Raw genomic sequence first — 16,962 nt, 5'->3', positions numbered from 1 at the left:
GCACAAATTGTTCTAGGGGGAAAAATGGCCTGTAGATTGCAATCTACACTATTCATCATTTAAGCTTTTAATTATTTCATCATTATTCAGCTTTTTAAAATCCTCCTTTGGGGGCATACTGTCATCCCAAGGGAGCTTGCAATACTTATGAAAACACAAATGCCCCAAATATTGGTGTTGTCCTTTTGAAAAAACACCTGACCAGCAGCGATGAGACCATTATGTATCTCCCTCGGGAGGGAGTGCAGATTTTTCTTACACACACAAAATCTTTCACGGAGTGTGTTATAGTGTTAAATGCAGCCCAAACTTTCCCCTCCATCCTTTAAACTGTGTACACATCTGAAATATACTCGGAGTCCTGTAGTGATTTCATGCTCTTTATTGCAGCTTGTAAAACAGTGAATGAAACTTTCCCCAATGTCTGCTATATATACATTATTTACACAATGGGCCCCACGTGATTTGCTAATTCCGGGCTGCTCCTGTAGGCTAATCAGGTTGCGGATTCACTTCATCCAGGAGCCTGATTGGCTGCTTCTGCAGGCCAATCAGGTCACTGATTCACTTCCACCTGGAGCTGGGTTGGGTGGCTGCTGCGGACCAATCAGACTGCTGCATTCTGGATCCTATTGTTCTAGGAATCAGCTCCGTACATAACAACATTGTATGTTTATTCCAGCTCCGGTGTGCTCCCGTCGCTGGGTGTTTGAAGCCGAACACGCATCCAGGAGTCATCAAACTTTTTCAGCAGGGGGGCGGTCCACTGTCCCTCAGACCTTGTGGGGGGCCGGACTATTTTTTTGGGGGGGGGGATGAACAAATTCCTATGCCCCCCCCAAATAACCCAGAGATGCATTTTAAATAAAAGGACACATTCTACTCATGTAAAAATACCAGGCAGGCCCCACAAATAACCCAGAGATGCATTTTAAATAAAAGGACACATTCTACTCATGTAAAAACATGCTGATTCCCGGACCGTTTGCGGGCCATATTTAGAAGGCGATTGGGCCGCATCCAGCCCCTGGGCCTTAGTTTGGGGACTCCTTAGCCACAACCCATATGCATCCAGTGGTTTCTTGAGAAATCTCACTGTTTGCTGTGCTTTCCCCCTCAAAACAGCTTCCATCCAGTTTGAAAACACAAGCCGCTTCGAACACGAGTTCACAGGGAAACAAATCAGGTGACTCACATCAGGTGAAGGCCTCCCCATCCCCTCTCTGGTGCGTACAACACACTGCAAACATGACTTGAAACACCCCTGCTCAGTTGGTTAGAGTGTGGTGCTCATAACGCCAAGGTTGCAGGTTCGATTCCCCTATGGGACAGCTGCATATTCCCGCATTGGAGGGGGTTGGACTAGATGACCCTCAGGATCCCTTCTGACTCTACAATTCTATGATTCTAATGTGCACATAACCTTAGACTAGGAGAAGCCTTGGACAGGCTTGTGTCAGAAGCAAGTTTGCTTTATTATTATTTTTTAAATAATTTTTATTTGATTTTACAAATACCGTATTTTCCCGTCTATTAGACGCCCCTATGTATAAGACATCCCCTATTTTGGGAGACTCATATTTAAGAAAATGGGGGGAGATGGCCCCATGTATAAGACACCTCCTAATTTATGACATTATTTTTAAGGGGGGAAACCTAGTCTTATACACGGAAAAATACGGTAAAGGGTTATAACAATACAAAATACATATCCATACGGTATTTAGAGATTTCTCCAAATCAGTGCCGGATTTGCATATACAGTGGTGCCTCGCTTAACGAATGCCCTGCTTAACGAAATTTCCGCATAACGAAAGGATTTTTCGAGCGGAGCTTGCCTCGCTAGACGAATGCGTTTTACAAAAAATTCGTCTAGCGAATCGCGGTTTCCCATAGGAATGCATTGAAATTCAATTAATGTGTTCCTATAGGCAAAAAAAAAATCAAAAAAATTCAATGCATTCCTATGGGATTCGCTAGACGAATTTTTCGTTATAAGAAAAGACCCGTGGAACGAATTAATTTCGTCTAGCGAGGCACCACTGTAAGCTAAACAAGCTATAGCTTAGGGCCCCACTCTCTTAGGGGGGGCCAAAAATTTAAACCTGGATGTACTTGGATAAAATACATATTTTGTTATGTGCAAATGGCTTTAGATAGCTATTAGCTCCATAAATTACCACATAGCATATATTCAACACAAAGAACAGCAACAATTTGTTGTTGACAAAGGACAGCTGGACATATAAAGGGCCCCATTACCTCCAATAGCTTAGGGCCTCATCAAACCTAAATCTGGACGTGCTCCAAATCTCTGGATTTCCCACTTTCCCCTCCATCGGTCCTCTTGTCAACCTTTCCAACCACATATGATTACATAATCTATATTTTATGTCTCTCCATTTTGTCCATAGTATTTGCTACATTACAAGTGTTATTGCAATCCTGCTGATGTTTTCATTTGCTTACAGTGGTCTCCTAGATAATTTACTCCCATTCTTTATTCAAATTTTGGTCTTTTTGGTTCCTGAGCTTTCCGGTCAGTTTTGCCATTTTGTCGTATTCCAACAGCTTAGTTTGCCATTCCTCTCCGGTAGGGACTTTGTTGTCTTTCCATCTCTGGGCTAGTAACATCCGTGCGGCTGTTGTCGCATACATAAAAAGTCTTTTCTGCTCCTTCAGAATATCGGTACCTACAATTCCTAATAAAAAAATCTTCTGGTTTTTTTTTTAACAAAAGTTTTTTGAAGCATCTTTTTCAATTCATTATATATCATTCCCCAGTTTATAAGGTCCTCGCCAGTGGTCTGCCCTTGGAACCATGACGCTTACAAAGTGACACTGTTTTTGAGAATACTACAAATTGCGGTGAAAAATAGTGTTCCTAAAAAAAAGTCATGCATGTACTTTGAACAAAACAAAAAAGTCTTTAGTGCACCGCAGAGACTTCCAGCAACTTTGAGGTATTCTCCTGAGCAGAGTTTCTTTGGATAAATACAATTATGTTTGGAATGAGTTTACACAGAATATATTAGGTGATTGAAAATTATACGAGTGTATTAGGATAATAGGGGGGGGCTTTCAGGTGCTCTCTGTATGGGCAGTGAAATCACCTGGTTCATACCTACAGACACCTCACAGCAAACTTTCTGGCCCACCACCCAGAATATTGAAGCCTCCCAAGTTTCTTGGCTTCCCTCCCCTCTTTCCGTTCATTAGCTTCCCTAGGAAGAAACCAGGGGCCTGAAGAACACAATTGCCCTCAATTGAGGCTGTGTGTTGCAGCTGCCTTGATCTGTGGCCTGAATTCAGCCTGCGGGCACTTTGAAAGGCTAACCAGAGAGAACAGGCGAGGGTGCCATTACAGAGCACTGAACACTCGGGGAAGCTAAAATGCCTCAGATCCATTTTCGTGAGAAAAATGAGAGCATTATCCCGGCCGCCTAACTGGTTAGCAAGGGGTTAACTTCACTGGTGGCATTTTTATCACCAAGAATCTGTCCCAAGAGCGCCTGGACTAAAACTGTCTATCAAAAACTTCACTCTTCTGGTTTATCACCACAGCAGCTACTCACTGCTGTGTTTTAGTAAAGCAAACAGTCTAATTTGTCAGCGCCTAAATGATATCGAGCGTCAGAACAACTTGGCCACAATAAGGAAATTTTGCCCGCGATATGACTATTTTCCACCTTCCCATTTCGACTCTCTGGCACCCTATCTGCCATAACCTAGCAATTCTAAAATATAGACACGCTTTTACTCTCGCAAAATTGAATGTATTGCCCTCGGCTGTCCTCGAGGGACGATTCCAACAGATTCCACACGAAAAACGCTTATGTCCCTCTGGAGATGGCAGTCCCGAATCGGTGGTGCATACTTCTGGTTTGCATACTTTATAAAGACTTGAGGAGCGAGATTATCACCCCTCTTTTATTGTCCATTCCGGGTCGCCCAACCACTGCCACAGTGTCCTTTCTCTTGGCAGATCAAGATGAGTAGGTGACAGTCGCAAAGGTTGCAAGGTTTTTAGCTGGGGCAATCAGAATAAGAGCCACCATTTGACTATTGATTCAAAACCCTAAAATGTATTTTATATAATTGACTTTTTATTTCTATTATTTGTATACAGTGGTGCCTCGCTTAACGAATGCCCTGCTTAACGAAATTTCCACTTAACGAAAGGATTTTTTGAGCAGAGGTTGCCTCGCTAGACGAATGTGTTTTACGAAAAATTCGTCTAGCGAATCACGGTTTCCCATAGGAATGCATTGAAATTCAATTAATGCGTTCCTATGGGCAAAAAAAAATTCAAAAAAAATTCAATGCATTCCTATAGGATCCGCTAGGCAAAATTTTTCGCTATAAGAAAAGACCCGTGGAACGAATTAATTTCGTCTAGCGAGGCACCACTGTATTTTATTGTTGTTTTATTGCTATGGCCGATGGCTGATGCAAATAAAGATTCATTCATTTATTCTGTCCACCAAAGCGAAGAAACCTAACAGATCACGACTGCGATCGGTTCTTATGGGAATCTATTGCCATCTTCAGCCCAGAAAAGGAACTGTCTTACATCTGCGACCAAACCAAGCAGCGTGGGGCATTTGTCCAAAGTAGAGCTGGATGTATTTTGCATCTGCTTGCAAAAGTGTTTGGGTTATTTTTGTATCTGGATGATATTATAGGGTGTGTGTTTTTGGTGTGCAAAAGGCCCTTTGTACGTCTCATATTACTCGTTCTCTGAACTGTTTGACACTCGTTTCCATTCCACAGGCAAAACGAAGGTTGCAAAGGGGTGCTTTCCGTATGTGAAATCCGTAACTCAAGTTCATTGCTCTAGGCTACCATGAAACAGTTCAAGCAACAGACTGCAGAAGGGTGACATTTTCCTGCCTCCGCTCTCTCAGATTACTGCAAAAGGGAGGGGAAACGATACATGGTTCTTTAGCCACATTTGGCCACATGGGCTTAACTACAGCCACTTTTGGTTTATATAAAATGGCTTCGTCAGGAGGACAGCTCATAGAATCCGATGAAAACAGGGAAATCTAAGGAAAGGCAGGACATTCCAGGATCAGATCAGAAACCGGGACACCTTCTCCAAATCAGGGACGTCCCTGGAAAATAAGGACACTTGGAGGGTCTGTAAATACTGATGGGTGATGGATGCCCTGGTCCTCAGCCTTTGTAGGATATTTTTCCTTTCATCTGACTCTGCTCTGTGAGCCTTGTTACACACCCTCCAACATTTCTCCGATGAAAATAGGGACGTCCTAGACAGCATCTTAAAAAGCAGAGACATCACCTTGCCGACAAAGGTCCGTATAGTTAAAGCTATGGTTTTCCCAGTAGTGATGTATGGAAGTGAGAGCTGGACCATAAAGAAGGCTGATCGCCGAAGAATTGATGCTTTTGAATTATGGTGCTGGAGGAGACTCTTGAGAGTCCCATGGACTGCAAGATCAAACCTATACATTCTTAAGGAAATCAGCCCTGAGTGCTCACTGGAAGGACAGATCGTGAAGCTGAGGCTCCAATACTTTGGCCACCTCATGAGAAGAGAAGACTCCCTGGAAAAGACCCTGATGCTGGGAAAGATTGAGGGCACTAGGAGAAGGGGACGACAGAGGAAGAGATGGTTGGACAGTGTTCTCGAAGCTACCAACATGAGTTTGACCAAACTGCAGGAGGCAGTGGAAGACAGGAGTGTCTGGCGTGCTCTGGTCCATGGGGTCACAAAGAGTCGGACACAACTAAACGACTAAACAATTCCATGATAATAATAATAATCTTATTACTTGTACCCCGCCCATCTGACTGGGTTGCCTCAGCCACGCTGGGTGGCTTCCAACATATATAAAAACATAATAAAACATTAAACATTAAAAGGTTCCCCACTATAGGACGGCCTTCAGATCTCTTCTAAAGGTTGTATAGTTACCTATCTCTTTGGCTCAGGGGTCGCATAACTCCATACCCCTCCAACATTTCTCCGATGAAATCCCTAGGGAAAAGTGGGACATTTCGGGATCAAATCAGAAACCGGGACAACTTCTGTAAATCCGAGACTGTCTCTAGAAAACAGGGACACTTGGAAGTCTTTTGCTAGCTGTTTTCTTTTACTGCTGGCAGAGCACAGTCAAGGGGAGCAAGGTAGAGACAACTTCAGGCCCAAAATAGCCTGGTGGGCTATGAGGTTTTTTATTTCCCTCCTTCCTTTAGGAATTCTTGCGAACACTGAAGAAAAATTGGAAAGGGGAGTTTATGCTACCCCTCTGGGGCCTTGTAAGCCACAATGCTCAATTGAAACACGTTTATTAAAAAAATAAAATAAAACACGTTTATGTATGTCAGATTCTAGACAATTCATGGAGGGACACTGAGACAAAATGTGAGCTGTTGCCTGGTCTATGTCCCTCTCAGTCTCCGTGTCCCTGTGTTCACTCTTTTCTGCAACATAGTCCTGGCTCCATTCCACAGATTGGACACTGTGAAGTCTTATGGTAGTAACCAAACAGCTAACAACAAGGAAGCAACAAAAAACAACAACAGGAAAATCTCTCCTTCAATAAAAGTGGAGAAGAATGGACTTGGGAGTACAGGATGGGGATGACTGGGGACTTCATCCCTGTCCATCAGCTTCAACCAACGAAAGTTCTTGGCTGCTCTCATTGGCCTAACCCAAAGATGGGAGGTTTATTCTACAAGTTGCCTCCAGGTGTCTCTGCGGCAAACACTAGAATCATAGAGAAGCATGCCTAATCCTAGAGGCAGCAGGTTCTTGCTGTTGCTGTCTCCGCTGTAGGCTGTGTCACAGCTGGGGCGGAAGGATGGGAGCCATGTCCGATGTGGTTTCCTCAGCCAAGCTCTCCTGTTCTTCTGGGCTTTCTTTGACAGAAAGAATGATGTTCACCACCTTCTCTTCAAAGTGCACCTGCCTCCTTGTGGGTGGCGAGCTCGAAGAGGCCTCGGCGGTGTCCAGTTTCTTGCAGCTTTTGAAGAAGCTCCTCAGAGACCCAAGAAGGGAGTTGCGTTGCCCTCCTCGAGGTGCTCCCCTGGGGAAGGTGTAGGTTTGCTCGGCGGCGCCTGCATCCGTCATGGCTACAGCTGCGCTTTGGGAATCTGTGTATTGCTCTTCTCCAGGCGCTCTAGTTTCTTTCTGTTGCTTACTGAGCAGGAAGTAGGTGAAGCCGGTGACCACCAGCATCGTGCCTGGAGAGAGTAGGGAAAGAGGCAGAGAGAGAGGTCATGGGGTCTTGGTGGACCTCAAGCGGAACATGAGTCAGCAGTGTGATGCAGCAGCAAAGGAGAAAAAAAGCCAACACTATTCTAGGCTGCATCAGTATAGTGTCCAGATCAAGGGAAATAATGGTACCACTCTCTTCTGCCACCACACCTGGAATCCTGTGTCCAATTTTGAGCGCCGCAGTTTAAGAAGGATGTTGACAAGCTGGAACGTGTGCAGACGAGGGCAACTGAGATGATTAAGGGTCTGGGAACCAAGCCTTATGGTGAATGGTTGAAGGAGCTGGGTATGTTTAGCTTGTAAAAGAAAAGGTTCTCGCAATGCATCCATGACAGATAGCCATCCAACCTCTGCTTAAAAACCTCCAGGGATGGAGAGTCCACCACTTCCCAAGGGAGACCGTTCCACTGTCAAACAGAAAGCTTTTTCCTGATGTCTAGTTGGAATCTCCTTTCCTGTATCTTGAAGCCATTGATTCAAGTCCGACTCTCCAGAGAAAACAAGCTTGCTCCATCTTCCATGTGACAGCCCTTGAGATATTTGAAGATGGCAATCATATCTCCTCTTTTCCAGGCTAAACACCCCTAGTTCCTACTAGTAAACCACACCATACTCAAACCAGTACAGTACACCATATCATAGCTTATATGGCATGGAAGTTAAGGAAGCTGCTTTAATTCATCCGCTTGCATCATCCATGCTTTTCGGTGAATCCTTTATATTGCTTTTTTGAATCCTAAAATAATTTTTGGATTACAGCTACTGTTTACTGTATTTGCAAATAAAAAACAAAAAAAACCATTCTACTGCTTATTCCCAGTCTCCCTCTCTCCCTCTTACCTGGGATAGTGACGTGCCAAACTATGACAGGATGCAGGAAGCAGGCTACCGAGAGCAACACATACATCAGGAACTTCTGGAAGGCCCCCCGACGTCTGGCGTGTTTCCAACAAGTGTGCATCCCAGATCCCATCTTGGGGCTGCGGTGGAAGTGGAAGGATGAGGAGCTGGCTTAAGCCAAACACCAGTCACTCTCAAAAAGAGCTCAGTGCCAGGCTCAGCCCAGAAGTGCTTCCCCAAGCTGAATTTTAGCAGGGAGGGAGGGTTGGGGGAAGGAATGCAACGGGGCACTCACGTGCAACAAGCGGTCAAGAGCAGGCCCGCAAAGTATGCTGCTTCGCACACGGAAACGGCTATCCCTGAAACACTGAAGAACGAGAAATCGTTAGCAGAGCTCAGTAGCTGAACAGGGGAACATGCAGTGGTGTGCAGTAAAAATTTTCATAAGAGAACAGCTTGCGAGGGCAATTTGGGAGAGCGATGTCCTGATGTTGCGTGTGCGAGCATCACGCCTCTCTCCCTAAGCTGGGCAGAAGCTTCCCAGGCTTTGGGAAAGAGGCTCCAGGCCCCTGACAGGATGCTGAAGCCCTGTTGCCTCCTCCTTAAAGGACCCTTGACATGACCATGGTGCAATATTGGGCATCCTGAAGTCAGGCTTTGGGGACTCGGCTTCCTCCCCCGTGGCAGTAAACAAAAGATAAAATGAAAGGAACGTCTTACCAGTTAGAATCTTCAATAATCACAGTAAGAGAACAAAGAAATGGCAGCGCTCCCAATTAAGGGTTACTCCCCTCCTCCATCCCTATTAATCTATGTCACTCCTACGTCTTGTAACCTGAGCTTGCACCCTCTGTGCTTTCTGTTCTAACACTTTCTGAGCTCTCCGTGTTCTTGGAGAAGGGGGCTGAATGCTGTCCAGAGACTGTGAATCTATTAACTCTCTCTCGTCTAGTGTAGCTTCTGCTAACTGTTCCCCATCCAGTATTTCCCAGCTTCTGCCTTCTGAACTATGCCCCTCTGCAAACCACTGTTCCAAATTTATACTGTCCTCCTGCTCCTGGGAAGCAGGGACCACAGCACAGTCCCTGACATCTGTATATGGTGTATTCAGGCCCAGGTTTGCAGAAGTCCTTACATTGACCAGCACAAGCTTCTTTAGGTGCTCTCCCAAATCCACGTTATTTCCCCCCAGATGACACAGTCATACTCACAGCAAGTAGACAGCCAGGCTCTTGAACTGACCCAGAAGCAGTGTGTCTGTGCCAACGCCAATGAGCACTGAAACAAAACACAGATGAGAAGTTGGGAGTTGGGGGCATTAGGAGTCATTTCCCACTGTTGTACAATGCAAAGATAAACAACTCCATGGGTCAATCCCCCACAGGGGCAGCCAATCCTGCCTTGCCAGTGGTGGTTTCCGGCATAATCTTGCGGAGCACATATGATCCCACAATATTTCCGTGAGCTCTCAAGATTTTAGGGAGATCTTTCGGCATGCATGAGATCTTGTGAATATGGAATCTTTGACCCGGACACAACAACTAATCCAGAATGCGACAGCTAGACTGGTGACTGGGAGTGGCCGCCGAGACCGTATAACACCGGTCCTGAAAGACCTACATTGGCTCCCAGTATGTTTCTGAGCACAATTCAAAGTGTTGGTGCTGACCTTTAAAGCCCTAAATGGCCTCAGCCCAGTATACCTGAAGGAGCGTCTCCACCCCCATCGTTCAGCCAGGACACTGAGTGGAAAGCCCTCCCATCAGATGTCAAGGAAATAAACAACTATCTGACTTTTAGAAGACATCCAAAGGAAGCCCTGTTTAGGGAAGTTTTTAATATTTGATGTTTTAATGTCTGATGTTCAGAAGGGGAAGAGCACACACCAGACAAGACTGCAATGCCAGGGGAAGAAGAAGAAGAAGAAGAAGAAGAAGAAGAAGAAGAAGAAGAAGAAGAAGAAGAAGAAGAAGAAGAAGAAGAAGAAGAAGAAGAAGAAGAAGAAGAAGAAGAAGAAGAAGAATTTATTACTTATACCCCACATCTGGCTGGCTTTCCCCAGCCACTCTGGGCGGCTCCCAACAGAATATTAAAAACACGATAAAATAGCAAACAATAAAAACTGCCCTAAACAGGGCTGCTAAAATGGAGGTGGAGGGACAGAACCAGTCATATAAGCCTGTTGACTATTACACATGTACCGTCTTGCTTGTCTTTTCAGCATTTACTGAAGACTTTCCTCTTTCAGCAAGCCTTCTGAGATCTTTCTTAGTTGGCATCACTATTGTTGTCACTGGAATTGTTGTTAATCCCTAGAATTGGTAAAGGTAAAGGTAAAGGGGCCCCTGACCATCAGGTCCAGTCGTGTCCGCCTCTGGGGTTGCGGCGCTCATCTCTCTCTATAGGCCGAGGGAGCCGGCGTTTGTCTGCAGACAGCTTCCAGGTCATGTGGCCAGCATGACAAAGCTGCTTCTGGCGAACCAGAGCAGCGCACGGAAACGCCGTTTACCTTCCCGCCGGAGCGGTCCCTATTTATCTATTTGCACTTTGATGTGCTTTCGAACTGCTAGGTGGGCAGGAGCTGGGACCAAGCAATGGGAGCTCATGCTGTTGCAGGGATTCGAACCACCGACCTTCTGATCAGCAAGCCCTAGACTCTGTGGTTTAACCCACAGCGCCACCTGGGTCCCTTCTAGAATTGTTAAGATGTTTTAATTTTTTAAAAAAATCATGAGCAGGATATACATTAATAAGCATTGTGCAGGCAGTTTGGCACAATCAGCTGGCAATTGTGGACACCATTTTCTATTGGTACCTAATCCATCTTGGGGAATTGCTCGATTCTTTGCCAAGGCAGTTTCCTACTGGAAATGAATTCTATAGTTCAGCTTTCCTCAAGCTAAGTGCAGCTTACCACCTCTTGTGCAAGGAGGTAGACTTGTGGTCTTTGGACTTAAAGGGCTCCATCACACAGGTGCCGGTAAGAACAGGGTCTCCCTCGGCTCCATCAGAGCTGCTAGAGTAGTCAGGCCCCTTTAACTGAAGACATATGTTCTAGTAAAGGACAGGGCTATCCACTGGACTGCATCAACAAAAGCCTGGTAATAGTACCACTCTCTTCTGCCTTGGTCACACCACTCCTGGAATACTGTGTCCAATTCAGGGCACCGCAATTTAAGAAGGATATTGACACCAGCTGGAAGATGTACAGAGGAGGGTGTCCAAGATGATCAAGGGTCTGGAACCAAGCCTTATGAGGAATGGTTGAGATGTTTAGCCTGGATAAGAGGATACTGAGAGGAGATATGATCATAGACATCTTCAGATATCTAAAGGGCTGTCCCATGGAAGATGGAGCAAGCTTGTTTTCTCCTGCTCTGGAGGGTAGGGCCCTAACCCATGGCTTCAAGTTACAAGAAAGGAGATTCCAACTAAACATCAGGAATAGCTTCTAGACAGGAATAGCTAATCTAGACAGTAAGAGCTGCTAGGCAATGAAACGGTCTCCCTTGGGAGGTGGTGGACTCTCCTTCCTTGGAGGTTTTTAAGCAGAGGTTGGACGGCCATCTGTCATGGATAATGTAGTTGAGGTTCCAGCATTGCAGGGGGCTGGACTAGAAGACCCTTGGGGTCCCTTCCAACTCTACAATTCTATGATTAGGCTTAGAACCCAAATTGCTGTTTGCTCTGATTGTGCACTGAAGAGCAGGTTTTGTCAGGGGGAAACGGCGGGACAAGAGGAAATTTGGATAAGCCGAGAGAGAGAGAGAGAGAGAGAGAGAGAGAGAGAGAGAGAGAGAGAGAACACATACCAAGCATGTATGTCAATGAATGGCAGTAACTACAGCATTCATGCCACCAAAAAGGCGCAGAGGAAACAGCCAAGGATTAGGCGCTGTAATGAGCTTTGGCTTGGATAGACCTGGTTCAGAAGGAAAGCATTAGCCCTTCCCAGGGATTTGAATTGTGACGCCTGGAACATTCCATTCTGATCTCCTTTCCTTTCATTCAGTGTTTAATCCCTAAACCAAGACTGGTCTCAACTAGCCATACAGTGAAACGGCTCCATGTGTCGGTGAGAGAAACCGGCACATTCCAATTACTCAGTAAGCCAAAGCAGGAACGAATCACACATTATAGGGTAGAAACATTTGATAGTTTGTGTACCGTGGTAAATGCCAGTGTAAAGATGGCAACATTGCACGCTTCCTTTTCTCGTGTCTGCAAATTTGCAGGGGATATGCATAAGGAACAATAGCTAATTATGTGTGTGCTCCCATTTGTTTTTACAAAGATACCCTACAGATAGCAACAGTGTTTTGTGTTGTGTAGGCTCCTATGATGTAAGTGGTGGGCCCCGCCTGCTAGCCTGCTCCCTAAAATATCACTGGTTTGCTCATTTCTATATATAGGGTGCCTACATTCTGCATGTGCAAATGGCTTTAGATACCTATTAGGTCCATAAATGACCATATAGCATATATTCAACACAAAAAACAGTGACAATTTGTTGTTTACAAAGGACAGCTAGACATAGGTTTTATTTTATTTGTTTTTTATCTTATATTTTGGAAATGTATATCCAGATTTTTTTTCCTTTAATTTTTTTTGGGGCCCCCTGTTAGATAGCATCCTAGTAATGACTCCCGTGATCTGAAAGTATTTGCCACACGGTGCAATCCTTTTGCTGACTTGTGGCTGCTGGGCAGGCAAGATCAGCCCTGTGCTGCCCAAGGCATTTTGCTGCCTGAGGCAAAGCAACACAGGCCACTCCCACCAAGTCTAGTTCCAGGTACCAAGGCTGGATCAAGTTGTTTTGGCACCTGAGGCAGAAAAATCCTACAAGCATCTTTGAAGATGGCTATCCTCTGAATTCTTCATACAGACCTCCCAGCCTGTCCCCCCATACAAGAGTCTCTTATCTGTCTGCTTAATTGCATGCAATGCCTTTTTTCTGGGGGGGACGCAGGGGTACGCAAACTCCTAAACATTTTGCGAATCTAAGTTTGGCCTCATTGAGAGGCAGTATTTCAACATGAGTAGGAAGATGAGAGTATCCCAAACATTTTATTAAAGAAAAAAGCACTGAGTGCATGCTGGAAAAGGTAAAGGACCCCTGACAGTTAAGCCCAGTCGCAAATGACTCTGGGGTTGTGGTGCTCATCTCACTTTACTGGCTGAGGGAGCTGGCATTTGTCCGCAGACAGTTTTTCCAGGTCATGTGGCCAGCATGACTAAGCTGCTTCTGGCGAAACCAGAGCAGCGCACGGGAACACCGTTTACCTTCCCCCTTCCCGCCAGAGTGGTACCTATTTATCTACTTGCACTTTGACATGCTTTCAAACTGCTAGGTTGGCAGGAGCTGGGACTGAACAACGGGAGCTCAACCCGCCGTGGGGATTCGAACCGCCGATCTTCCAATCGACAAGCCCTAGGTTCAATGCTTTACACCACAGCGCCACCCGTGTCCCGATTGCATGTTATGTGTACATAATTCCTTGCATCAGGAGAGAACTAATTCTGTGACTCTACAACCTCTAGCAGGAAAGAACAGGTGCAGAGAGTTGAAGACCAGGTTGTCATGTTCCTGCCCACTGCAACATATCTCAGTCGGCTTGAAGCAGCACAGCAACTTTCTGCAAAAGTTGTTGTTCTTAAGGATGCTTCGCCACCTCTGCCAACATTCTCCTTTGCTTTGAAAACAGAGTGGTTTCTCCCTCCTACCCTCAACCACCCATGAATTACTGCAGAGAGTTACCAGCAAAAACTTCAGGACAGTGCTAGTTAAAAGATGTCTTTTCAGGTCTTTAACACGCAGGCAACTAATCTAGTTCATCTTTGCACACCTCCGTTGCCCTCACCTGGGGTAGGCTCTCATACTGCATTTTGTGAAACCCATATAAACTAGGGTTGGCGAGGGGATCCAAGTCAGATCAAATTTTAATCTACCACAAGCAAAAACCAGGAACAAAGTGCCATCCATTTGGGAATTCGTATCAACTGAGAAATTGACACAAAGGATAGATTTGGCCAGGGGTAAAAAGAGAGAGAAAGAAAGAGATTATCGGCAGATTAGTGGCCTTTCATTATGTACACCAGGGGTGTCAAACTCAAATTCATCGGGGGCCGCATCAGCAGTTTGGTCACCCTCAAAGGGCCGGTTGTATCTGTAGGACTATGTGTCCACTCTTTATCATCATAAATTATTGTCACTGCATTCAATTATTACTGTTTTTTGTAATAATGTAAGTAATAACTAGCTCTGAAAGCAGAAACATAGTCAGAATAATGGCAAGTAGATATTCAAATGTACAATTATTGTACAATTTATTGAAAAATGATTTTTGGTAATTGCACTAGGTGGTGGAGGCTCGCTAGGGTTTCATGCAGGACCTTTGCAGAGCTACTAGTACCTGGAGATGCTGGGGTCCTTCTGCATGCAGGACAGATGTTCTGCCAGTGAGCCACCACCCTTCACCAAAGGGACTGGCTGAGGTTGACTCACTAGAGCTGCTCTCCTGGTTCCAGGGTTTAAGGGCCAGAAGTATAAAGCAGAATCCTATGTTTCTGAGGAGAGGGAGAGGGAGGGGAGGGAGGGAGGGAGGGAGGGAGGAAGGAAGGAAGGAAGGAAGGAAGAAAAGAGGGAGGGAGAGAGGAAGGAAGTAAAGAGGGGAGAGAAAGAAGAGTAGGAAATAAGGAAGGGAATAAAGAAGGAAAGAAAAAGAAAGAGGGAGAGAAGACGGAAAGGGAGAAAGAAGGAAGGAAGTAGAGGGAAAGAAAGAATAAGAATGAGGGAGAGGAAGAAAGATGGGAAGGACGGAAGGAAGGAAGGAAGGAAGGAAGGAAGGAAGGAAGGAAGGAAGGAAGGAAGAAAGAAAAGAGGGAGCAGGAGGGAGAGAGGAAGGAAAGAGGTGAGAGAAAGAATAGTAGGAAAGAAGGAATAAAGAAAGAAAGAAAAAGAAAGAGGGAGAGAAGACAGAGATAAAGAAGGAAGGAAGGAGAGGGAAAGAAAGAATAAGAACGAGAGAGAGGAAGAAAGAAAGGGAAGGGGGGGTCGCCGCCTTGATTCAGCGCCAGAAAAGAGCGCGAAGGGACCCACGGGCAAAAAGCATTTCCCGTGCAGCGTGAGGCAGTGGGTGTCCGTTTTAGGAGAAGTGCGTAAAGCCTCAGAGTTGCACGTTCGTGAGGCTGAGCCGCTGCTGAGCTCACGTTCATGAGGCTGAGCCGCAGCAGGAGGAGGAGGAGGTGAGGCAAGAGGAGGCGGAGGCTTGCCGGGTCGGTGCCCGGCAGCGCCGTGCGGAGAGTCCTGAGCCTCTGGGATGCAGCAGTGCTCTGTAGCACTTTGAATCCTCCTCCTCCTCCACACGGCGCTGCTGGGTGCTTTGTCTGTGCTTCAGCAGCAGCAGCAGCAGAAGCAGTTTCCAGGCGCCGAGCCGTGGCAGGAGGAGGAGGATTCAAAGTGCTACAGAGCACTGCTGCGTCGCAGAGGCTCGGGACTCTCCGTGCGGCGCTGCCGGCCGTTGACCCGGAAAGCTGCCTCCTTCTCCTGCTGTGGCTTGGGGCGCTCCACGCAGCGCTGCTCTGGCCGCCTTTCTACCCCCCCCCGCCCCCAGCTGTTTGTCGGCGCTTTGTCGGCGCGGCGCTTCAGAAGCAAGGTCCCGCTGCTGGGTCCCGCTGGCTGGGGCGCTCGGCGGGCCACATGACGAGGTCTGGCGGGCCGGATTTGGCCCCCGGGCCTTGTGTTTGACACCCGTGATGTACACCAATAAGAAAGGTGCTGTCATTGGTCTTTAAACATACAGTATATGGATTGTGTAATTTAAATTCTATTTGTTCAAAGGGGATGGACTCTCAGGAAAAGAACTGTGCAGATTGTGGATCTATATGTGCGCTGCCTAAATTTATTGCTTACAGGTTTACTTTAATTCATTTTGGGAATCTTGGGGAGGTTTCTGGTGTCAAAAGTAGTATGCCTGTTTTAAGAAAATAAAGTAAGAATGAATGTCCGAAACCAAAGTGGTATCCATGTCAGAAAAGCAGGGCAGAAAATCACACTAACAGTGCTCCTTACCTGCTCCAGTGGAGATTCCCAGAAGTCGGCAGGTATATTCCAGAGTATTCCAAAAAGCTGCTTGCTTCATGTTGGCCAGGCAAGAAGCGCTTTGAACTTTTGGAAATTTTTGAGGCAGCCCTGCGCTCTGACTTCCTGCACTGAGATGGAGTGAGCCTGGAGTCAAGGATCCCCGCCCTTCCCAAAGGAACATCATTCCAATGTGCTATACACAAAAAAGACCCCAAACAACACACCCTTTTTCCACGCAGAAGCAGTTAGCACTGGTCCCAGCGGGACTGGGTCGTCCTTCTGGTGCTGCCATTGTCCTGCATCCCTCAGTGGGACAATTAATGATTACCAGGCAGAGCAGGAATCTCAGCCAGTGCCTGAGGGCCACTTTCCCCTCGCTTCATGTCGGCGCATACAGAAGGCGAGCAAAAGACTTGCTCCTGCACATTTGATGCAGATTAGTTGCCATGGGGTTTAAGGCTTTGCTAGCTGCTTTTCATAAGGCTCCGGCTCACTCCGGAGAGACCACGAGGGGTGCAATAGTTCTCACCTGAACAGCAGTCATGTCCAAAATGAGATGCCACTTCGCTAAGTATCTGAATGTTTCCTTTTATGAGATACTCCTCGGCCACATTACAGCCATTTAGAGTGCTTCCCCTTTGGATAAAACATTGAATTATTTATTCCCATTAAAAGCCAACGCACGCCTTATAATCAAGGAAATTCATTTCCAGCTGCAGCAAATTTATCCGCAGTAAGCTGCCGAAGTCTAGGAAGCCTACTCGCATAATTAAGAAACAGTTCCTATTTAATC

General features: G+C 46.1%; 1 protein-coding gene across 1 annotated transcript; it reads right to left on the bottom strand.

Moving 5' to 3' along the window:
* Nucleotides 1-5,865: 5,865 nt before the first annotated feature.
* On the bottom strand, nt 5,866-16,396 carry TMEM72 (transmembrane protein 72). The gene is made up of 5 exons (XM_035137357.2): nt 16,158-16,396; nt 9,298-9,364; nt 8,382-8,453; nt 8,087-8,226; nt 5,866-7,212 (listed from the first exon to the last, which is right to left on the bottom strand). Exons 1-5 carry the CDS (start codon nt 16,351-16,353, stop codon nt 6,812-6,814), a joined length of 876 nt encoding a protein of 291 aa, XP_034993248.2. The 5' UTR covers nt 16,354-16,396; the 3' UTR covers nt 5,866-6,811.
* Nucleotides 16,397-16,962: the final 566 nt, after the last annotated feature.

This window comes from Zootoca vivipara, chromosome 5 (assembly GCF_963506605.1).
Source record: "Zootoca vivipara chromosome 5, rZooViv1.1, whole genome shotgun sequence".
Classification (NCBI taxonomy): Eukaryota; Metazoa; Chordata; class Lepidosauria; order Squamata; family Lacertidae; genus Zootoca; species Zootoca vivipara.
The sequence above is the reverse complement of the archived record's forward strand: the minus strand, read 5'-3'. Positions and strand labels throughout refer to the sequence as shown.